This window comes from Zalophus californianus, chromosome 13, assembly GCF_009762305.2.
Source record: "Zalophus californianus isolate mZalCal1 chromosome 13, mZalCal1.pri.v2, whole genome shotgun sequence".
Lineage (NCBI taxonomy): Eukaryota > Metazoa > Chordata > Mammalia > Carnivora > Otariidae > Zalophus > Zalophus californianus.
The window spans coordinates 50431879-50456222 of record NC_045607.1 but is presented as its reverse complement, the minus strand read 5'-3'; the positions used below and the strand labels follow the sequence as shown (position 1 = coordinate 50456222).

General features: G+C 41.2%; 2 protein-coding genes across 2 annotated transcripts in view; both read left to right on the top strand.

Annotated features, from left to right (window-relative positions):
* ADAMTSL1 (ADAMTS like 1) overlaps window positions 1–24344 on the top strand; it is a 406966-nt gene that overhangs the window by 347227 nt on the left and 35395 nt on the right. Inside the window, exons 24-25 of the mRNA XM_027616409.2 lie at window positions 20993–21205; window positions 22814–22994. Coding sequence (XP_027472210.1) covers window positions 20993–21205; window positions 22814–22994 — 394 coding nt within the window. The remainder of the gene's footprint in view (window positions 1–20992; window positions 21206–22813; window positions 22995–24344) is intronic.
* LOC113934847 (mitochondrial assembly of ribosomal large subunit protein 1-like) lies at window positions 23360–24078 on the top strand. Its single transcript, XM_027616410.1, has one exon. The coding sequence runs from the start codon at window positions 23363–23365 to the stop codon at window positions 24047–24049; it is 687 nt and encodes a 228-aa protein (XP_027472211.1). The 5' UTR covers window positions 23360–23362; the 3' UTR covers window positions 24050–24078.

The following is a 24344-nucleotide window of genomic DNA, read 5'->3' as shown; positions in this document are numbered from 1 at the left end:
TCTGCCAAATTCTAAGTCAGACAATGCAACTCTGTGTTCATAGCCGAGACTCTGTATGTATGGACATCCTAAGTGGCATTCACCTTCCCTACCTGTAAAAGAATAATCAGATTTGAAGGTTATGGATGAGAGCAGTAGCCAAGCAATAACCAGACCACTTTGGAGAAGGCAAGGCTTTAATCAAGTCATAAATCTGGATGGAGCTACTTTTCATGCTGAGAAATATATCACGTTCTTCTACCAGATGCCCAGGAGCACGGAGACATTAGCATACCCCCTGCCAGTGGAAACCCAAAGCTTGCCCTAGGGGTAAAAAGACATTTGGGGAATGGAAAATGGGCTTGTATAGTTCCTTTTTTCCAGGAATGTTTTAAAGTTAGTTTTCTTTGGGCAAATGTACATGGGAATAGTCTTGGCCTGGTTATTTGACCAGCTTATTGGGAGGTCCCAAAAATCAGAGTGAAAATTAAAGTTGTGTGTCTTCTCCCACAGCCTTCTGGGGTCCAGCTGACAAATAGGGAGTAAGGAACTGAGTTTTTTCCGATATGAATTAATCATGTCTGTCAGCCTGCTGCCTAGTGCCAGTGCCCACCCATTCGGTGCTGCTTTAGAGACCATCTCTCAAAGTCAAGGGGACACCAAACCTGAAAGGGGAAGCAGCCAGAAACTGCAGTGGGGGCAGCCTCCCTGCTCTCGTTCATCACCCCACGACCTTAGAGTGAGGCCAGTCACGCCATATATACCGCCCACAGCATGGAGGTCCCTCCATAAATGTAAATGGCTGAGTGTTTTCCAGTTTTGTAAAATTAAATTAAGGAAAGGACTCCCAGACTGACTACACCAAGTGCCAAGTTTCATCCCAGCACACATCATTTTTATAGTAAGTAACTCTGTGAAAAATACAGGATTATAATGGAAATGCTGACAGGCCTGGCGCCAGCTCATGAAGTAATAATGCCACGTCTTTAACATTTTTACACAGCACGTCCTAATCTGCCACTGCTTTCTTTTCCTGGAGATAGCAGTTAAATAAGTGAAACTCTCCAGAGCACTACTTTTTTCTCCCCCCCTTTTAGATTGTGGACCCCCATTTTCAAACCATTCTTCCTTATGGATCTCTTTCAGTCTATTTATGTTTTTTTGCTCTGTACAATTGGGTCATCAAGCTCAAGTGCCTTTTCCTGAGCTATTTGGCTGGAAAGGGAGGAGAGACGGGAGAAGATGCACCCTGAACTCTTGTCTTCTTCTGATGAAAGCTAAGAGCTCATGGAATTCCCCTCTGGATGTGTGGCTCCCTCAGGCAATGGGCCGCTAACGAATGCCTGAGTTGGCTTTATCTAACCTCCAAAGAAGCCCATAAATCAAGCTGCCTCCCTCTCATTCAACAGACCAGAGACCCTGCTGATTTTCAGCCCTTCAGTTCAACAAAAACACCCACTAAGGAATGACCATCATTAGTTCAGAGCTTCTTTCTAGAGAGGTGCCTCAAGGCAGCCCTATCTCACCAGCATCTTCCAAAGGGTGCAAGGAAGTGGAAGCCAGGACCACCAGGCCTCCCAGTTTTCTGCCCCCGCCCCCCACCATGGTTCCCTCATCTGTTGAATCAGCCTATTTTCCTGAGTGAGGCTACTCTCGTTACAGAAACCAGTGTGAAACAGAGACGAAGAATGTCAGTGAGGTCAATTTGAGTTAATCGGGGATGTCAACTAGTGGCAGGTTCCGGCTAACCAAGTCCCAGTGGATGCAATTTCATATTTAATTTGATTTTCTTGTTGTGCACATCTCCCTCATTCTAAACTTTTATCACTCTCCAGTTAATGTATTTTAAAAAACAGGTGGTAAAACTAGGAGAAAAACAACCCTCACACATGTATGAATCACACCTGGCTTTGGCTCAATTTAGAGCCACGGTAGACCTAGGAATGAAGGCCTACAGGCAATATTTTCTTTCACTGGTTACAAAGGATTGATAGAGAGAGGCTTTCTGCTGCCAGAACTCTCATTAGCTGGGCAACCTTCCCAAGCACTGCCTCCTCCTCAGACACCTAACCAACTCAAGACCTGTCATAACTGAGGTCTGAGGAAAGAGCACTGTCATTCCCTGCTGATTGACTGCTTCCTGGAGTAGGCATTGAAGTTGGGAGGATGGAAATGGCCAACATTCATGTAGCTGGAAGGGAAACAGAAAAGGAGATGCTAGCCCCTGCATGAGACATGGTTAACATCCTCACTAAAGCAGAGGGAGCAGGGGAGTGGTTCATCATTTGGTCTCTCCAGAGGTGTGGAACATGTTAGCCCATGGTTTTGGTGTCCTTGTAAATGGCACACAGAGAGACTGCTCACCTTCAAGAAATGATTGATACTTCTTTTACTTTAACAAATGAGAAATGTCCGTGACAGAAAGGAACCCCTGTTACAAGCCAGGTTTTCTCATTAGCAGTGAAACATGGATAATTATTCACTGGGAACATACACTGTGGGAATTCATGTTAAAGTTCCTATTTTGACTATTGCGGTGGGCAAACCTCAGAGACCACTGTGTACACATAGAGACATGCACATAAATATGTACATAAAAGCACAGAGGGCTGCACTACATGTGTGCAGAGGAGGGTATGACTGGATACAAAGTAAGGTTTTTAGGAGAATGAGCTATGTATTCAGTTAAAAGCATTGAAAGATGGTTTAGTGATAGAAAAGGCAGATGGCCAGTAATTTTGTTCATTTGCTTTAGTTATAATTAGTTTATTCCGGTCTTTACTTTGATTTTACTCTTGAAAGCAGACTTGCCTAATAGCATTTTCAAAATGAGTAGTCAGCACTTCCTAGAAGTACATTCTCTCTGGTCGCTATACAGATGGGAAGGAAAATGCAATAACCTATATAGCAGGACACTGTCTCAGCAAGGAAAGAATATTTAGGAGTGTCATAGTTAGGACAGACATTCAACAACCTACAACAGAGACCCAAAATCGCAGTCAACTGGATAAGATCATATTTCTGTCTCACATAGCAGTCCAGAGGAAGGCATTCCAAGCATGGTCTGACAACCTACCCTGTCGTCTAGGGACCCAGGCAAGAAAATTTTGAAACTCCTATCACTCTGACATCCTGGAGTGTTGCCCTTATCCACCTAGGCCAAGATGGTTTTTTCTACATACATGTCCTCAATAACAGGATGGAGGAAGGGGGAACAAGAGCAAGTTCTTTCCTTTAAAAGCATGTCCCAGACAGTATACACATCATTTTCCCTCTTGTTTCATGGAATGCAATCATATGTCCTACACCTTATTGCAAGGGGTGAGGGGAAATGTCTCTATTCCAGGCAGCTATATACCTAACTAAAATTCAGGGGTTCTTTTACTCCAAGAAGGAGAGGACCATTATGATGGGATCACTAGCAGTTTCTGTCATACAGAGCAACTGAACTAAAGTTGTTGGAATCAGGGCGCCTGGGTGGTTCAGTCGTTAAGTGTCTGCCTTTAGCCCAGGTCATGATCCCAGGATCCTGGGATCAAGCCCCGCATCGGGCTCCCTGCTCTGTGGGAAGCCTGCTTCTCCCTCTCCCACTCCCTCTGCTTGTGTTCCCTCTCTTGCTGTGTCTCTCTCTCTGTCAAATTAAAAAAAAAAAAAAATCTTTAAAGTTGTTGGAATCAAGGGTGACAGAAATACAAATGAAAGTGATCTCTGACTTCAACAGGGCTAAATGAATGAAGGTGAACCTACCAGTAAGGATTTATAAGTTGGGCAGGTTACAAAGCATTTGAGGAAATATCTGAAAGTAAAAGGCTGGAACAGCAAATTTTTTAAATTTGTTAAACCCTCATAGAAAAGCACAGAGAGGCGCCTGGGTGGCTCAGTCAGTTAAGCGTCTGACTCTTGATTTTGGCTCAAGTCATGATCTCGAGGTCGTGAGATATTGTAGAGACTCTGAATTGTTATGTTCCCTAAAAGAGTGTTTTATTCTTGTTCTAGTGGACAGGTAACCTAGCTGGACTCAAAGTCCAACCTCTGTCTTCCCTGCAGTGAGCACTAAGTGAATTTTCTACCCTTTTCTTTCAGCTTCTAGCTGCTGTTCTTTTACAGGGTCCCCTAGGTTTTGTCTTCTAACAATTTGGGCAGGATTTATGCAGATTTTGAGGTTTATCCCTCCCTGTGACTCTTCCAGGAGTTTCCCCCTTAACTTTTCAGCTGTTCTGACAGCCCCCAGGCTCTGTCTTCTGACATCTCAAGCCACCTCCCTGAGCCACATGGGCTTTGAGGAATTTCCCCAGGTAGAAAGCTACAAGCTGACAAATCACACTTGTTGCAGTTGCTGAGTTTCTAGGATATACTCCCCTCCTATTTCTGTCACTACTTTTGGTCACTCTTCAGTGCTTTCAAAAAGTTGTTTAATGGGGGTTGTTGTTGTTTAGATTTTATGATTGTTATTTGCAGGAAGGTTAGTCCAACCAAGTTATTCACCATTACTGGAAGCTAGAATCCCCAGTCAAGTTGTTTTAATGAGTTTCCTGGTCAAGATCTACTCTGTTCCTGTCTTGCAACATTTGAAGCATTCCTATGCATCTCTGATTTTTTTTTTTTTATCTTCTTAATAACCCATGGTTATTGGGTTGTGGATGTTGGTCCACTTCTAAAGATTCAACACCCAGAAGTAAATTTTCTCTTAAATCCCATAAATGGGTGTGCATAGCATTGAATGGGATGTATCGATCATATAGACACCTTTATTTCTAATTCTATTAATTAGAACTAATTAGTTAGAATGAGTTTACCCATTGCCTGAGCAGGGAGTGGGAGGACTGTGGGGGAAATGTTTGTTTATTCAGTTATTTTCATAAACAAATGAAGCTATTCATTCATTACACAAATTCTTACTAATCAGTTATTTCCTAACAACTAGTTTCTTTAATCTCTCTCCTTTCTGTATTTCCGTGATATCACATAATCTCAGTCTTCCTCCTATCTCTCAGACCATTTCTTCTCAGACTTCTTTAATATCTCTTCTTCCTCCTTCAATCACTAAATACTAGAGTTCCCCCACTGTTGTGTCCTAAGACTTACTTGATCTCCTTTCGTTGAAGACTTCATCCATATAAATCTATGAAATTGGTTCCCAAAATTTGTTTCTAGTAAATCTCTGACTTAACTTCCATTTTTATCTCTGCCATCTTGATGGATTTTTCTATACTGTGGTTCCATCACAACCTTTAACATCAGTATGCTTAAAACTAAAATCTGTCTCCAGGGGTGGAGATAAGCAATAGCTTCTCTTCCTGACTTACCTATTTCTGTTAATAGTCTCACTAGTGTTCCAATCTTATTAGCTTTCCCTCATTGCCTCCATTCCTCTCCTCCTCACATCCTGTCAGAGCTACCTTTGCAAATATATTTCATTTCTTACCACATCTGAACTGATATCATAGATTCTTTCTTTCAAGCCAGTGCACCTTACAAAGAACTACCTTAATAATCTTTCCAAATCCAACCCTAGATCAGATCACTTCCTTCTTCAGAAACCTACAGGAGACTAGATTCTAGCCGTCAAGATCCTCCCCATTGCAACTCCCCACACACCATGCCAACCTCATTATGTTTTCTGTGTTCTAGCCAGGTCAACTAGTCTTTCCTTCTAGCCACACCACAAATTTTCTCATCTTTGTATCTTTGCTCACACGGCTTCTTCTAGGCTGTCTTCCCCTTCCTACTCTCTATCCCTGGTCTCAGCTTACCTTAATCCTAAATAACCTAACATCTCTTCCATGAATTTTTCATTGGCATAGTTCAGTTTCACTACACATTGATCTAAGCAGTATAGATTGAATCATTCTCTTTTACCCTTGGCATTTAGCTATCTCCGGGCAGGGAGAAGAGAGATGCGGATGATGAGTTTGAGATGATGTTGAGAAATCTAGGAATCTTAAAAGCATGTTAAAAATCATCTAATTCAGTGGTTATCCATAGTGGAATCCCCTTACCAGAAGCCCAACAGATTCTTTTGTGATTAAAATGGTAATAGAGGCCCCAAAGCCCCTACCTTATGCAGATTTCCTCTCAAAGGCCCCTCCCCAAGTACCTCTATAGACCCTTAGGGCCACAGGGAACTATCAATTACAAAACCATTGACTAACTCAATACTCTCACTTACAGATTAGAAAACTGAAACCAGAGAACCCTATGAAAATCTAGAGTTCCTCTTGGAGAGTCATGAATCTGTGTCAATGCATTTGAAAGTAACCAAATTGCTTTTCTTTTTCAAACTTTCTACAAAACTGATCTTGACCCTGATAGGTTTCAGAATGAGGGGCATGATTACTAGGAAGGTTGCTGCTCAGACGTCCGTCTGAGTTCCTGCTCCTTCTGGGTCTTTCTCAAGTTGAGTTTTGAGAACTTCACATCATGTCAGTCCTCAAGCCTGCCCTTGGAAGGAACTCTGCCCCATCTCATTCACACTGGGGGCACCAGACTGGAAGACCCTGGGAACATGTCCAAGACCCAAGACTCAGATAGACCAAGAGAGATGTCCTGGCTGCTCACCATGGCCTCTGATTCCAAGAAGGAGGGAGGATTATAAATGTAAATTATTATGCAAATGAACCTCTTATTTAGCTGACTAGGATTCCTGGCTCCCAGATAAGTACCTTCATCAGCCATAGAAAACAGCCTGAGGCTGCTTCTCCTTTTTCTGCTTAAAAACTCTCTCAGAAAACCAATCCTAATGGAGTTGGAAAATTGAAGATTAGGGCTAAATATAAGCGATTTCCTTGCCAAATATCTCATGTTTCCTTGGGAATAGCCAGATTGTTATTTATCAATTTAGAATATAGTCAGCCTCACGGGGCTCTGTCCCCACTGACCAAACCGAATAATTCCTGGAACCAACATCTTAACAGTCTATGACACCTTTTTTTTTTCCCCAAAGCAGATGTGATTGAGACATATATTGGCCTGTTTAAGTAAGTCTGAAAAGCTCTACTTTTTAAATCATGCTATTTGCCTAAATCAATATACAGTTTTCCTGCCTCTTATTAGGAAATGAAGTCAGCATCTGACCCCGGACTACATTTGGTACTGGAGGGGGTCGAATACTGCTCTTCCCAGGAGATCCTCAGCTGACTGATTTCTATACACTTCTCCCTAAGGCCATTCTTAGCCCCATTTCAGACAGGAGTATAATGATACCACCATGAAATTCATACCATATAGATGCCTAGGTGCGACCAGGAGCATGCAGGGAAACTGCTTCCTCCTATGTATCTGAATAAGAAGATGTAGGTGATCAGCACACAGGTAGAAAATCTGCCCTACCCCAAGCCTTGGATCCATAGGCCTAGGGGAATTGTGGAAATCCCTTCTCCCTAAGTGTTATCAGTTATCTATCACCACATTAAAAAATAATAAAACTCAGTGGCTTAAAATAACAATCATTTATTCTTACTGATCTTCAGTTCAGCTGATCTAAACCGAGTTTGCCTAGGGTGAACTCGGCCATTCTCCACAGTTCTCTCACCCTCCTTTTGGGATCATGAGGCCAGTCCAAGCATGTTCTGCTGGTGATAGCAAAGGCACATGAACACAAGCAAAAACACACAGTCTCTTGAGGTTTAGGTTTGGAACTGGTATACCAGAACATCTGTCTCATTTCTTTTATTGTGGTAAAATACTTATAAGATAAAATGTACTATTTTAAACATTTTTAAGTGTTTAGTGGCATTAATTACATTCACATCATTGTGCAACCATCATGCTTTCCATCTCCAGAACTTTTTATCTCAAACTGAAACTCTGTACCCATTAAAAAGTAACTGCCTGTGCTCCCCTTCCTCCAGCCCCTGGTAATCACTATTCTGGTTTCTGTTTCTATGAATTGGACTATACTAGATGCTTCCTATAAGTGGAATCATACAGTATTGGTCCTTTTACATCTGGCTTCTTTCACTGAATGTGTTCAGGGTTCATATGTCATACTTATCAGAATTTCGTTCCTTTTTAAGGCTGAATAATATTCCATCATATATATATATATATATATATATATATATATATATATATATCACATTTGTTCATCTACCCATCTATTGATGGACATTCAGGTCATTTTCACCTTTTGGCTATTATGAATACTGCTGCTGTGAACATTAGTGGACAAATAGCTATTCATGTTCCTGCTTTTGACCCTTTGGGTATATACACAGAAATAGAATTAGTGGATCATGATGGTAATTCTACATTTAATTTTTTGAGGAATCTCCATACTATTTCCCACCTTGGCTGCACCATTTTACATTCCCGCCAGCAAAGCACAAGGATTCTAATTTCCCCACATCTTCACCAACACTGGTTATCTTCTGTTTGTTTGTTTGTTTGTTTTTAATAACCATCCTACGGATGTGATGTGTATCTCATTGTGGTTTTGATTTTGTTTCTATAACAATTAGTGATGTTAAGCATTTATTCATTTGCTTATTGGCCATTTTTATACCTTCAGAGAAATGTCTATTGAAGTCTTTTGCCCATTTTTTAGTTTGGCTGTTTATATTTGTTGTTGAGTTGTAGGAATTCTTTATATATACTGGACATTAATCCATTATCAAATCTGTGATTTGGAAATATTTTCTCCCATTCTGTGGGTTGCCTTTTCACTCTGGTGATGGTGTCCTTTGATGCACAAAAGCTTTCAATTTTGATGATGTCAGTTTATTCTTTGTTGCCCTGTGTTTTTAGGATCATATCCAAGAACTCGCCAAATCCAATATCATGAAGCTTCTGCTTATGTTTCCTTTTAAGAGTTTTATAAATTTAACTCTAAGGTTTAAGCTTTTGATCACTTTGAATTAATTTTTGTATATGGTGTAAGGTAAAGCTATTAACTTCATTTTCTTGCATGTGGCTATCTTGTTTTCCCAGCAAAATTAAATGGTCCTGGTATCCATGTTGGAAATCATTTGACCATATAAGCAAGCGTTTATTTGGGGGCTCTCTATTTTATTCTATTGGTCTATATATTTGTCTTTATACCAGTACTATAATGTTTCAATTACTATAGATTTCTACTAAGTTTTGAAATCAGGAAGTGTGAAACGCCCAAGTTTGTTGTTCTTTTTCAAAATTGTTTTGGCTATTCAGTATCCTTGAGGGTTAGGGATGGAGTTTTCTATTTCTACAAAAAAATAAAAGAAGAAAAAGTCACTGAGATTTTAATAGGGATTGTAATGAATCTATAGTTCACTTGGGGGTATTAACATCTTCACAATACTAAGTTTTCTAATCCATGAACATGACATAGCTTTCCATTTTCTTTAAATTTTTTTATTCTTATATTAATCACCAAACATTACATTATTAGTTTTTGATGTAGTGTTCCATGATTCATTGTTTGTGCATTAACACCCCGTGCTCCACGCAGAATGTGCCCTCTTTAATACCCATCACTAGGCAAACCCATCCCCCACCACCCTCCCCTCCAGAACGCTCAGTTTGTTTTTCAAAGTCCATCGTCTCTCATCGTTCGTCTCCCCCTCTGATTTACTTCCCTTCATTCTTCCCCTCCTGCTATCTTCTTCTTCTTTTTTTTTCTTAACATATATTGCATTATTTGTTTCAGAGGTACAGATCTGTGATTCAACAGTCCTGCACAATTCACAGCGCTCACCATAGCGCATACCCTCCCCACTGTCTATCACCCAGCCACCCCATCCCTCCCACCCCGCCACAACTCCAGCAACCTTCAGTTTGTTTCCTGAGATTAAGAATTCCTCATATCAGCGTGGTCATATGATACATGTCTTTCTCTGATTGACTTATTTCACTCAGCATAATGCCCTCCAGTTCCATCCACATCGTTGCAAATGGCAAGATCTCAATCCTTTTGATGGCTGCATAATATTCCATTGTGTATATATACCACTTCTTCTTTAACCATTCATCTGTTGATGGACATCTTGGCTCTTTCCACAGTTTGGCTATTGTGGACATTGCTGCTATAAACATCGGGATGCACGTACCCCTTCAGATCCCTTCTTTTGTATCTTTGTGGTAAATACCCAGTAGTGCAATTGCTGGATCATATGGTAGCTCTGTTTTCAACTGTTTGAGGAACCTCCGTACTGTTTTCCAGAGTGGTTGCACCAGCTTGCATTCCCACCAACAGTATAGGATGGTTCCCCTTTCTCCGCATCCCCGCCAACGTCTGTCCTTTCCTGACTTGTTAATTTTAGCCATTCTGACTGGTGTGAGGTGGTATCTCATTGAGGTTTTGATTTGGATTTCCCTGATGCCGAGCGATGTTGAGCACTTTTTCATGTGTCTGTTGGCCATTTGGATGTCTTCTTTGGAAAAATGTCTGTTCCTGTCTTCTGCCCATTTCTTGATTGGATTATTTGTTCTTTGGGTGTTGAGTTTGATAAGTTCTTTATAGATTTGGATACTAGCCCTTTATCTGATATGTCATTTGCAAATATTTTCTCCCATTCTTTCGGTTGCCTTTTGGTTTTGTTGACTTTCTTTTGCTGTGCAAAAGCTTTTTATCTTGATGAGGTCCCAAGAGTTCATTTTTGCCCTGGCTTCCCTTGCCTTTGGCAATGTTTCTAGGAAGAAGTTGCTGCGGCTGAGGTCGAAGAAGTTGCTGCCTGTGTTCTCCTTTAGGATTTTGATGCAATCCTGTCTCACATTTAGGTCTTTCAACCATTTGGAGTCCCTTTTTGTGTGTGGTGTAAGGAAATGGTCCAGTTTCATTCTTCTGCACGTGGCTGTCCAATTTTCCCAACACCATTTGTTGAAGAGACTGTCTTTTTTCCTTTGGACATTCTTTCCTGCTTTGTCAAAGGAGAGTTGACCATAGAGTTGAGGGTCCATTTCTGGGCTCTCTATTCTGTTCTGTTGATCTAGGTGTCTGTTTTTGTGCCAGTACCATACTGTCTTGATGATGACAGCTTTGTAATAGAGCTGGAAGTCCGGAATTGTGATGCCGCCAGCTTTGCTTTTCTTTTTCAACATTCCTCTGGCTATTCGGGGTCTTTTCTGGTTCCATACAAATTTTAGGATTATTTGTTCCATTTCTTTGAAATAAGTGGAAGGTATCCTGATAAGGATTGCATTGAATGTGTAGATTGCTCTAGGTAGCATTGACATCTTCACAATATTTGTTCTTCCAATCCATGAGCATGGAACGTTTTTCCATTTCTTTGTGTCTTCCTCAATTTCTTTCATGAGTAATTTATAGTTTTCTGAGTACAGATCCTTTGCCTATTTCGTTAGATTTATTCCTAGGTATCTTGTGGTTTTGGGTGCAATTGTAAATGGGATCGACTCCTTAATTTCTCTCTTCTGTCTTGTTGGTGTATAGGAATGCCACTGATTTCTGCACATTGATTTTATATCCTGGCACTTTACTGAATTCCTGTATGAGTTCTAGCAGTTTTGGGGTGGAGTCTTTGGGGTTTTCCACATAAAGTATCATATCATCTGCAGAGAGTGAGAGTTTGACTTCTTCTTTGCCGATTTGGATGCCTTTGATTTCTTTTTGTTGTCTGATTGCTGTGGCTAGGACTTCTAATACTATGTTGAATAGCAGTGGTGAGAGTGGACATCCCTGCCACGTTCCTGACCTTAGGTGGAAAGCTCTCAGCTTTTCCCCATTGAGAATGATATTAGCTGTAGGTTTTTCATAGATGGCTTTTATGATATTGAGGTATGTACCCTCTCTCCCTATAGTCTGAAGAGTTTTGGTCAAGAAAGGATGCTGTACTTTGTCAAATGCTTTTTCTGCGTCTATGGAGAGGATCATATGATTCGTGTTCTTTCTTTTGTTAATATATTGTATCACGTTGATTGATTTGCGGATGTTGAACCAACCTTGCAGCCCAGGGATAAATCCCACTTGGTTGTGGTGAATAATCCTTTTAATGTACTGTTGGATCCTATTGGCTAGTATTTTGGTGAGAATTTTTGCATCCAGGTTCATCAAGGATATTGGTCTGTAATTCTCCTTTTTGATGGGGTCTTTGTCTGGTTTGGGGATCAAGGTAATGGTGGCCTCATAAAATGAGTTTGGAAGTTTTCCTTCCATTTCTATTTTTTGGAACAGTTTCAGGAGAATAGGTATTAATTCTTCTTGAAATGTTTGGTAGAATTCCCCTGGGAAGCCATCTGGCCCTGGGCTTTTGTTTGTTGGGAGATTTTTGATGACTGCTTCAATTTCCTTAGTGGTTATAGGTCTGTCATGTTTTCTATTTTCTTCCTGGTTCAATTTTGGTAGTTGATACTCTCTAGGAATGCATCCATTTCTTCCAGGTTATCTAACTTACTGGCATAGAGTTGCTCATAATATGTTCTTACAGTTGTTTGTATTTCTTTGGTGTTGGTTGTGATCTCTCCTCTTTCATTCATGATTTTGTTGATTTGGGTCCTTTCTCTTTTCTTTTTGATAAGTCTGGCCAGGGGTTTATCAATCTTGTTAATTCTTTCAAAGAACCAGCTCCTAGTTTCGTTGATCTGTTCTACTCTTCTTTTGGTTTCTCTTTCATTGATTTCTGCTCTGATCTTTATTATTTCTCTTCTCCTGCTGAGTTTAGGCTTTATTTGCTGCTTTTTCTCTAGCTCCTTTAGGTGCAGGGTTAGGTTGTGTATTTGAGACCTTTCTTGTTTCTTGAGAAAGGCTTGTATTGCTATATACTTTCCTCTCAGGACTGCCTTTGCTGCATCCCAAAGATTTTGAACAGTTGTGTTTTCATTTTCATTGGTTTCCAAGAATTTTTTTAATTCTTCTTTAATTTCCTGGTTAACCCATTCATTCTTTAGTAGGATGCTCTTTAGCCTCCATGTATTTGAGTTCTTTCCGACTTTCCTCTTGTGATTGAGTTCTAGTTTCAAAGCATTGTGCTCTGAAAATATGCAGGGAATGATCCCAATCTTTTGGTACTGGTTGAGACCTGACTTGTGACCTAGGATGTGATCAATTCTGGAGAATGTTCCATGGGCACTCGAGAAGAATGTGTATTCCGTTGCTTTGGGATGGAATGTTCTGAATATGTCCGTGAAGTCCATTTGGTCCAGTGTGTCATTTAAAGTCTTTATTTCCTTGTTCATCTTTTGCTTAGATGATCTGTCCATTTCAGTGAGGGGGGTGTTAAAGTCCCCCACTATTACTGTATGGTTGTTGATGTGTTTCTTTGCTTTTGTTATTAATCGCCTTATATAATTGGCTGCTCCCACGTTAGGGGCATAGATATTTACAATTGTTAGATGTTCTTGTTGGATAGACCCTTTACATAGGATATAGTGTTGTTCCTCATCTCTTATTACAGTCTTTGGTTTAAAATCTAATTTGTCTGATATAAGGATTGCCACCGCAGCTTTCTTTTGGTGTCCATTAGCATGGTAAATGGTTTTCCACCCCTTCACTTTCAATCTGAGGGTGTCTTTGGGTCTAAAATGAGTCTCTTGCAGACAGCATATCGATGGGTCTTATTTTTTAATCCAATCTGGTAGCCTGTGTCTTTTGATTGGGGCATTTAGCCCATTTACATTCAGAGTAACTATTGAAAAGATATGAATTTAGTGCCATTGTATTACCTGTAAGGTGACTGTTACTGTATATTGTCTGTGTTCCTTTCTGGTCTATGTTGCTTTTAGGCTCTCTCTTTGCTTAGAGGACCCTTTCAATATTTTTTGTAGGGCTGGTTTCCTGTTTGCAAATTCCTTTAGTGTTTGTTTGTCCTGGAAGCTTTTTATCTCTCCTTCTATTTTCAGTGACAGCCTAGTTGGATATAGTATTCTTGGCTGCATATTTTTCTCGTTTAGTGTTCTGAAGATATCATGCCAGTCCTTTCTGGCCTGCCAGGTCTCTGTGGATAGTTCTATTGCCAATCTAATGTTTCTACCATAATAGGTTACATATCTCTTGTCCTGAGCTGCTTTCAGGATTTTCTCTTTGTCTCTGAGGCTCGTAAGTTTTACTATTAGATGTCGGGGTGTTGACCTATTCTTATTGATTTTGAGAGGGGTTCTCTGTGCCTCCTGGATTTTGATGCCTGTTTCCTTCCCCACATTAGGGAAGTTCTCTGCTATAATTTGCTCCAATATACCTTCTGCCCCTCTCTCTCTTTCTTCTTCTTCTTTGGGATCCGAATTATTCTAATGTTGTTTCATCTTATCGTATCGCTTATCTCTCGAATTCTGCCCTCGTGATCCAGTAGTTGTTTCTCTTTTTCTCAGCTTCTTTATTTTCCATCATTTGGTCTTCTATATCACTAATTCTCTCTTCTGCCCATTTATCCTGGCAGTTAGTGCCCCCATTTTTTATTGCACCTCATGAATAGCCTTTTTGATTTCGACTTGGTTGGATTTTAGTTCTTTTATTTCTCCAGAAAGGGTTTCTCTGATAACTTCCATGCTTTTTTCAAGCCCAGCTAGTATCTTTAAAATCATGATTCTGAACTCTAGGTCCGACATTTTACTAATGTCCGTTTTGAGTAGGTCCCTGGCAGATGGTACTACCTCTTGTTCTTTTTGTTGAGGTGATTTTTCCATCTTGTCATTTTGTCCAGAGGAGAATAGATGAATGAGAGAACAAAATGCTAACAGGATAACAACGTCCCCAGAAAATATACTCTAAACAAATCAGAAAAGACCTGAAACCAGGTGAAAGGAAAGGGAAAGAAAGAAAAAAGAAAGAGAAAAAAAAGAAAAAGATAAAAACAAACAAAAACAGAACAAAACAAATAAAACAGCATATGATCAAATATGATCAGACTAGTGCATAGATCAGTGCCACACACTAGATTTTGGGTGTATTTTGGTCTGTTAGAAGAAAGTGTCTCCTAAAATTTTAAAGAAAGAAAGACATATATGTACAAAATAAGGGTTGATACAATGAAGGGATGGAATATGACTGTAAAGATGAAAATTATAAAAAATTTTAAAAGAGGAATTGGTAATGTGCTTGAAAAAAGAAAGAAGAGGATTAAAAAAAAGAAAGAAAAAAAATGGGGAGAGAATTTGACCAGGCAGGAGACTAGAACAAAGCCATATACTAGAGATTTAGGGTATATTTTGATATGTTAGAAGAAACTGTATCTCAAAATTTTAAAGAAAGAACATCTTATATATATTTGCCAAAAATAAGGGTAACTACTATGAAGGGATAGGATATGACTCTAAAAATGAAGAATAAAAAATTTTTTTAAAAAAGGGATTGATAAGATGTTGATTGAAAAAGGGAAAAAGAAATATTCAAAAAAAAAGTTTAAAAAAATTAACTTTGAAAGACTAATGAATCATGGTAAAAAAGCCATGAATTCTTTATGCAGTATTCCCCGAGCACTGGCGTTCCACCATTCTCATTGATCGGTAAACTTGGTCTTGGCTGGCTGTTCTTGCTGATCTTCTGGAGGAAGGGTCTGTTGCCGTAGTTCCCAGATATCTTTGCTGGAGGAGGAACTGCCCCGCCCTTGGCCAGGTCCGGGCTAAGCAATCTGCTCAGGTTTGCTCTCGGGAGCTTTTGTTCCCTGCAAGCTTTCCGTACAGCTTTGGAGGATGAGAGTGAAAATGGTGGCCTCCCAATCTGCGCCGCGGAGGAGACAAGAACTCGGGGCCCCACTCCTCAGTGTGCCCCCAGAGAAAAGCAGTCAGTCACTCCCGTGTCCCCGGTCTTCAGTCGCACTCCGTGCTCACCCGGCCTGTGACCAAGCATTTCTATCTCTGGCACCCGACCCCGTGTGGAGTCTCCAAACCTAGCAGATCCCTGTGGTGTGCTCCCGCGCCCCTCCTCCAGGGAAGGAAGGGGAGTCTCCCCAGACCTGCCACTTGTTGGGTCCCTGCGGGAGGAGCAGTGGCCCAACTGGGCCGCGGATCACAGTTTATGTCAACCCCGAGCTGAGAGCCCGGGCCTCGGCTCCGTCTCTGCAGCCAGCTTCCCCGCTCTGATACCCAGGAGCTCTGCTGCACTCAGGCATTCCCGATCTTTCTGTGACCCCGAGGGTCCTGAGACCACACTGTCCCGTGAGAGTTCCACCCCCCGCTTAGCCACTGCAGCGACGTCCCTCAGCGGAGCCAACTTCTAAAAGTTCCGATTTTGTGCTCCGCGGCTCTATCACTTGCCAGAAGCGGCCGACGGGGGCCCCCTCCCCCGCCGTCTATCCTCCCGAATATCACCTCGGATTCACTTCTCCGCACGTCCTACCTTCCAGTAAGTGGTCGCTTTTCTGTTCAGAGAGTTGTTGCTATTCTTCTCTTTGACCTCCTGTTGAGTTCATAGGTGTTCAGAATGGTTTGATCCCTATTCAGCTGAATTCCTGAGACCAAACGAAATCCAGGTCTCCTACTCCTCCGCCATCTTGCTCTGCCGTCCCCCGATATAGCTTTCCATTTATGTTTTAATTTTTTTAGCAACATTTTGTAGTTTCCAGTGTACATGTTTTTTCATCTCCTTGGTTAAATTTATTCTTAAGTATTTTTTTGATACTGTTATAAATGGAATTGTTTTCTTAATTTCTCTTTCAGATTATTAGTGTAACATCTGACTCATTTCATTGGCCAAAGTAGTTACATGGCCAAACCCCAAATCAGGAGGTAGGAAATTAGAGCCCACCCATCATCAAAGGCCACTGCAAAGTTACATGGCAAAATGAGTCAATGCAGGGAGGAATGAAGAACGGGGTTCTGTACCAATGATATCCCATAAAGAACTTCTTACAGTCAATTTTAGCATTATTTTTCCAGGGCCCTTCAAAATAGTCTGCTCCAAGCACTTCAACCAAACAATTACTGTGAAAATGTTAAATAAAAGGGGGGGAGGGGGGACAAAAGGAATGAGCAAAGGAAGGGGATAACAAGATGCCTGGGTAAACTGCTGGTGCCCAGCTGAACAAGTAGCAGGTATGGAAGAAAGAACACAAGGCAAGGAATCAGAAGGCCTGTCACTTGATCTTAGGAAAGCATCTTAACATCTCTGGGCCTCAGTTTCCTCCTCTGGCATTAGGCTAGACAATCTCTAAGGACCTTATCTGTGTTAACCCCGCATCCTATACAAATTCTAACAGTGTTTCCCCCAGAATAGAAAACAAGCCAACATTGGAAAATTCCTTCTCTTACAGATCCATAGGCACACACATCCATGCAGATAGCCATTCTTTTGTCTCACAGATCTCATCATTTTCTGCCTTACATCTCAGTTTTATTAGTGTGCTTTGTTTTTTATCCAATACCAGCTAGAATCTCCGTGCGAGAGGGAAGATAGTCCTATCTTATCTAGCCCAGAACAGTAGGCACAAAATCAATATTTTTTAACTGAATTGAGGGAAAGCCACCACTGTCTTTAATTTTGAATGATTTATCATGTGTTTTAAACTTCTATATATTGACAGGATCATATGGTTCTTATTCTTCCTTTTACTAATATGGTGTATCACATTGATTGATTAGCAAATATTGAACCACCCTTGCATCCCAGAAATAAATCCTACTTGATCGTGGTGAATAATTCTTTTAATGTACTGTTGAATTCAATCTGCTAATATTTTGTTGAGAATTTTTGTTGACGAATTCCGTGTTCGTCAAGGATATTGACCTGTAATTCTCCTTTTTAGTGGAATCTTTGTCTGGTTTTGTAATCAAGGTAATGCTGTCTTCATAGAATACAGCAACCTTTCCTGATAAAAACCCTCAACAAAGTAGGGATAGATAGAACATACCTCAACATCATAAAGACCATATATGAAAGACCCAGCTAGTATCATCCTCCTGAGAGCCTTTCCCCTATGGTCAGGAACAAGACAAGAATGTCCACTCCTACCATTACTATTTCACAGAGTAAGGGAACACTTAACCTCAGCAATCAGACAACAAAAAGAAATAAAAATCATCCAAATTGGCAAAGAAGAAGTCAAACTTTCACTGTCTAAAGATGACATGACACTCTATGTAGAAAACCCAAAAGACTCCACCAAAAAATTGTTGGAGCTCATACATAAATTCAGCAAAGTCATAGGATATAAAATAAGGGGGGGAAATCGGAGGGGGAGATGAATCATGAGAGACTATGGACTCTGAGAAACAAACTGAGGGTTCTAGAGGGGAGGGGGTGGGGGGATGGGTTAGCCCGGTGATGGGTATTAAAGATGGCACGTTCTGCATGAAGCACTGGATGTTATACACAAACAATGAATCATGGAACAGTACATCAAAAACTAATGATGTAATGTATGGTGATTAACATAACATAATAAAAAAATCAGTGTGCAGAAATCTGTTCCATTTTTATATACCAATAACAAAGCAGAAAAAGAAATCAAGGAATTGATCCCATTTGCAATTGCACCAAAAATAATAATATACCTAAGAGTAATCTAACTAAAGGAGTAAAAGATCTAATGATGTACTATATGTTGGCTAATTGAATTTAACTAATAAAAAGAAAGATGCATTCTAAGAAAAAAAAGTAAAAGATCTATACACTGAAAACTATAGAACACATAGGAAAGAAATTGAAAAGGACACAAAGAAAGGGAAAGCAGTCCATGCTCATGGATCAGAAGAACATTGTTAAAATGGCTATACTACCCAAAGCAATCTACACATTTAATGCAATCCCCATCAAAATACCACCAGCATTTTTCACAGAGCTAGAACAAACAGTCCTAAAATTTGTATGGAACCACAAAAGATCCCAAATAGCCAAAGCAATTCTGAAAAACGAAAACAAAACTGGAGGCCTCATGATTCTGGATTTCAAATATATTACAAAGCTGTAGTCATCAAGACAGCATGGTACTGACACAAAAACAGACACACAGATCAATGGAACAGAATAGAGAACCCAGAAATGGGCCCACAACTATATGTTCAACTAATCTTCTACAAAGCAGGAAAGAATATCCAATAGAAAAAAAGAGTCTCTTCAACAAATGGTGTTGGGAAAACTGGACAGCAACATGCAGAAGAATGAAGCTAGACCACTTTCTTATACCATACACAAAAATAAATTCAAAATGGATGAAAGACCTTAATGTGAGACAGGAAACCATCAAAATCCTAAAGGAGAACAAAGACAGAAACTTCTTTGACCTTATCCATAGCAATTTCTTACTAGACAAGTCACCACAGGTAAGGGAAACAAAAGCAAAATGAGCTATTGGGACTTCAAGATAATAAGCATCTGCACAGCAAAGGAAACAACAAAACTAAAAGACAACCTACAGAATGGGAGAAAATATTTGCAAACAACATATCTGATAAAGGGTTAGTATCCAAAATCTACAAAGAACTTCTCAAACTCAACACCCAAAAAATAAATAACACAGTTAAGAAATGGGCAGAAGACATGAATAGACACTTTTCCAAAAAGACATCCACATAGCTACCAGATACAACACTCATCATCAGGGAAATACAAATCAAAACCACTCTGAGATATCATCTTACACCTGTCAGGATGGCTAAAATTACAACACAAGAAACAACAGATGTTGACAAGGATGCAGAGAAAGGGGAGCCCTCTTGCACTGTTGGTGGGAATGCAAACTGGTGCAGCCACTGTAGAGAATTTCCTCAAAATGTTAAAAATAGAACTACCCTATGATCCATCAATTGCACTACTTACTAGGTATTTACCCAAAGGATACAAAAATACAGATTCGAAGGGATACATGCACCCCAGTGTTCACAGCAGCATTATCAACAATAGCCAAACTATGGAGAGAGTCCAAATGTCCATCCACTGATGAATGGGTAAAGAAGAGGTGGTACACACACACACACACACACACACACACACACACACAATGGAATATTACTCAGCCATTAAAAAGAATGAAATCATGCCATTTACAACGACATGGTTGAGCTAGAGTGTATTATGCTAAGTGAAATCAGTCAGAGAAAGATACTATAGGATCTCACTCAGATGTGGAATTTAATAAAGAAAACAGATGAACATATGGGAAGGGAGAAAAGAAAAGGAGAGAGGGAAACAAGCTAAAAGGCATTCCTAATGATAGAGAACAAACAGGGTTGATGGAGGGAGGTGGGTGGTCCATGGGCTAGATGGGTGATGGACATTAAGGAGGGCAGTTGTGATGATGAGCACCGAGTGTTGTATGTAAGTGATGAATGACTGAATTCTACTCCTGAAACCAATATTGCACTGTATGTTAACTACCTAAAATTTAAATTAAAAAAAAGTAAAAAATAAAAAGTAAACTTCCAAATAAATTATCTGTGAAAGCTAAGTGGTTGAGGATACAACAGCAAATTCAGCAAGTACTCTGAATTTAAAGAAAATTAGTTTTTTCTTACAACTGCAATCAGTTTACTTTAATAATTCTCTGCTACAAACCTTGGGTAGACACAATACCTAAGTTTAATATTTTAGAATTTTAATGTATCAAAGTATGTTCCGTGACTACATAGATAGGTACATGTCCAATGCAGGCTTGGTAAGAGTTGTTAGAAGGCCAAGGTTCTTGACTGACAGAAAAATGAAATCAGTGTTTACCATTGTTTTCCTAGATTCTGTTGAAAAATTTTGGCTTGAAAACCACATACACAGTAAAACAGTGGCAAAGATTAGACTTTGACCACTTAAAATTTGATTCTTAACTATTACTATATAGCATTTTTTTCCAACTCACTGCATTTGAAGTGATTTCTTTAGTATAAAATAAGTATAGGAACTAATTAACTTGGAAAATGTTCAATGAGTGAATATTAATTGCTTCATTTTTTTAAAAGTTCGTACAAGGACATAGAAACAGGCACTTTGTGTACTCCAAGAATTTTTCCTTAATTGAATGAATATTGGTCACCTTCCCAGAATTCCTGAGTAGAAACATCTATTGGCCTGGAAATGGCACGAATAAGAAAAATGCCATCGGTAGGGAGACTACACCGTATGTGTGGCTTCTAAGCCACAGAGACACTAAAACAACTCGTCAGATATATATCCCCATTTCACTTTATTAATGGCTTCTCTCTCTCTCTCTTCCTCTCCTTCTAGGCTGTCCCATCAAAGGTCACCCTACCCCCAATATCACCTGGTTCCATGGTGATAAGCCAGTCACCACTGTCCCAGGACTGACACATCATATCTTGGCAGCTGGACAGATTCTTCAGGTTGCAAATCTTAGTGGCGGGTCTCAAGGGGAATTCAGCTGCCTTGCTCAGAATGAGGCAGGAATGCTTGTGCAGAAGGCCTCTTTAGTGATCCAAGGTAAGAAACCCTTCAGGCTTTGGAGCCAGGCTTAGTTCTTGAATAAGAAAGTCCACCTGAGAATCTAATTCTCTAGTAAAACAAAGTGATTTCTGATCTCAGTGGCTCATAGAGCATGAAAATCAAAGCGGAACCATGTCTCCATACAATGAGGCCCTTCAGAAGAGCCGCCAGGCTCCATCCCAGCAGAATCTGGAAAAGTCAGTGGGCCCTTCTGCTTCATCATGTTGCTGCCGCTAAGGACCGAGGAAACATGATGATATAGCAAAGCCAAGAATTTATGCTTGCTTAACTAATAAGAATCACACATTCACATACACACACACACACACACACACCCCTACATGCATGCAAGCACACGCATGCATGCGTGCAAAGTAGCCTGTTAAACTAATGCAAGTTTTCTCTGTTGGTTTGGTTAAAAAAAAAAAAAAAAAAATACCTCTTGATCCGAACTGCTTGGCAATTGCCTTCTCTCCTGGAGAGTCAGGCTGGTGCCAGTACCTACTTATCGTGCTAAAGAGTCTTCAGCTGCAGTCATGTGCTAAGCGTTTTGCCGGCATTCTCTGTGGTTTGTGCATTAACCTTCCGGGAACACAGGCAGGACAGAAAGCCCTTGGGAGAGGCCTGGCTTTAGCTACACCAAGAAAAGATCGTGAATGAACCCAAAACAGTGGGAAACAAACCCAAACTGGGCCTTGTTATAGAAACTGAGTGAGGCTTTCAAGTTTTCCTTAGGCTATTTCTACCTGTGGCCCATGGGTGACTATTTTTAGGGAAAACAAAATTCTATTTCATGCATTCTAAAATGGGGGATTCTGCGGGAAGGGAGAGAATTTTGTGCCACTGTAGCACACGAGGGGGGAGCAAATGGGTTTTCCCCCTTAAACATCCTCCCCTGCCATTTGGCTTTCTGGACAGGAAAGTAAATGTTCCATTTTCTTGCCAACCCGCCATTCTCTGCTGAAAACCAGAAGCCAGTGCCTATCTGCAAGATTTGTAATATACAACCTTGCAAATGAGCACTCACAGTTTACCAGCCCACAGTTATTTTTAACAGCTTTCCTCCCAGTGAGTCCCAGACCCCCAAACAGAAAATCCACAGAAATTGAATTTCTTCCTGACGTCATTGTCACATGTAAATGAGTGCTCTCTGGGTAGGCTGTTTTTTCGGTGACATTTCCAAAGTTCAGCTCAAATGTGCACGTACAAATGTGACTGTTAAGTATCTCCAATATTTTTGTATCTTTGTTGAAAAAGAAAGTCACTTTCTGGTGACCCACTAGGAAGAAAAAGTACTTTGGAAGTGCATTTAGAAATAAGGACTACAGCCACTGGTTAAGTACGCTGTATGTGCCAGTCACCGGGCTCCGCCCTTTGCTTTCATGATATCCAGTCCTCACAGTAACTTTGCAAGGTAGGGGTCTTGTACTCACTTCATGGATAAGCCAACTGAGGCTCCTAGACACCATGCCACTTGGCTACCTAAGTTGGGAAGGGAGCCCACTGAAGGACAGAGTGTCATTCTCTAGAGCTCTTCGTGCCCACAGAGCATGGGCACTAATGCATGCAAGCCTCTTTTCACCTCTGATTCTCTTCCTGTGACAGATTACTGGTGGTCTGTGGACAGACTGGCAGCCTGCTCAGCCTCCTGTGGTAACAGGGGCATTCAGCAGCCCCGCCTGAGGTGTCTCTTGAACAGCACAGAGGTCAACCCCACTCACTGTGCAGGGAAGGTGCGCCCTGCTGTGCAGCCCGTCGCCTGCAACCGGAGAGACTGTCCTTCTCGGTGAGTGTGGCAGGCACTGGCTCAGGCCTCCCGACCCCCACGCTGGGCCCTGACTTTTAGTCAAGTCGGTGGCTAGCCTCTGTCCAGTACTGCGTAGGGAGAGACAGGGAATGCGGGCAAGGGGGCCTGCCATCCAAGGCACTGTTCTTTTCTATAGGCCCCGACTTGCCAGGCCTCTCCACCCTGCAGAAAATATCCCTCAGAATGGGCCTCCTCCCTCGGCAGTTTGTTCCCTCACCACTCAGCGGGCTGGGGACTGCCTGGGGCATCCCAAGTGCCTGAGAAGGTCTGTTCAGGGAGCAGGAACATCCCAGGCCCTAGCCAGAGCTCACTGACATCCTGCAATAAGAAATTTGCTCCCGAAGCCGATGGGCTCCGGAGGCTGTGTGGCGTGGCGGCTCGTGTCGCTGCTGTGGCGTGGGGCCCTATTCCCGGGAGCGGGGCCCTCGGTGGGCCCCGGGCCGCGGCTTGGGCTGCTGGCTGCGGGGCGGCTTAAGGCGGGACCGGCGCTGGGTCTGGCCTGCCTGACACCGGACCGCGCGCGCGGTCTGCATGGCGGACCGGGCCTGGAGGAGAGGGCAGCCGGCCAGGGGCGCCCGGATTCAGGCACAGCAGATCATACTGGTCCCAAGTTTGACATCGATATGCTGGTTTCACTTCTGAGGCAAGAAAATGCAAAAGACATTTGTGTGATCAAGGTTCCTCCAGAACTGAAATATACAGATTACTTTGTGATTGGTAGCGGAACTTCCACCCGACACTTGCATGCGATGGCCTACTACATTGTGAAAATGTATAAATACCTGAAATGTACAAGTGAGCCTCATGTTAAGATTGAAGGGAAGGACACTGATGACTGGCTCTGCGTGGACTTTGGCAGCATGGTGATTCACTTGATGCTTCCAGAAACCAGAGAAACCTATGAATTAGAGAAATTATGGACCCTGCGTTCTTATGATGACCAGTTAGCACAGATAGCACCTGAGACTTTACCTGAAGACTTCATTCTCGGAATAGAAGACACTTCATCCCCGACTCCGGTGGAGTTCAAATGAGAATAAAAGGATATGAATTGTTTCAGTCATTATCAGATTTGGATTGAGTTACTTCTTAAAAATACAGCTCTGAAACTCCACCTGATTGGTCAGGTTGTTGTCAAAACAAGCCTTATCTGTGGGCACTCATGCTAAATGAATGTGGAAATTGTAGGTAAGTGAGCCGATTGTCACACCAAGAATCAGTACATTTAAACTAAAATTTTAATATAGTTTTTATTCCTGAGATCCCAGCAGGATTTCCCAGAGTTAACATTGGCCCCTGTACTCTGCCCACAGTTCGATTTTGCCTGAG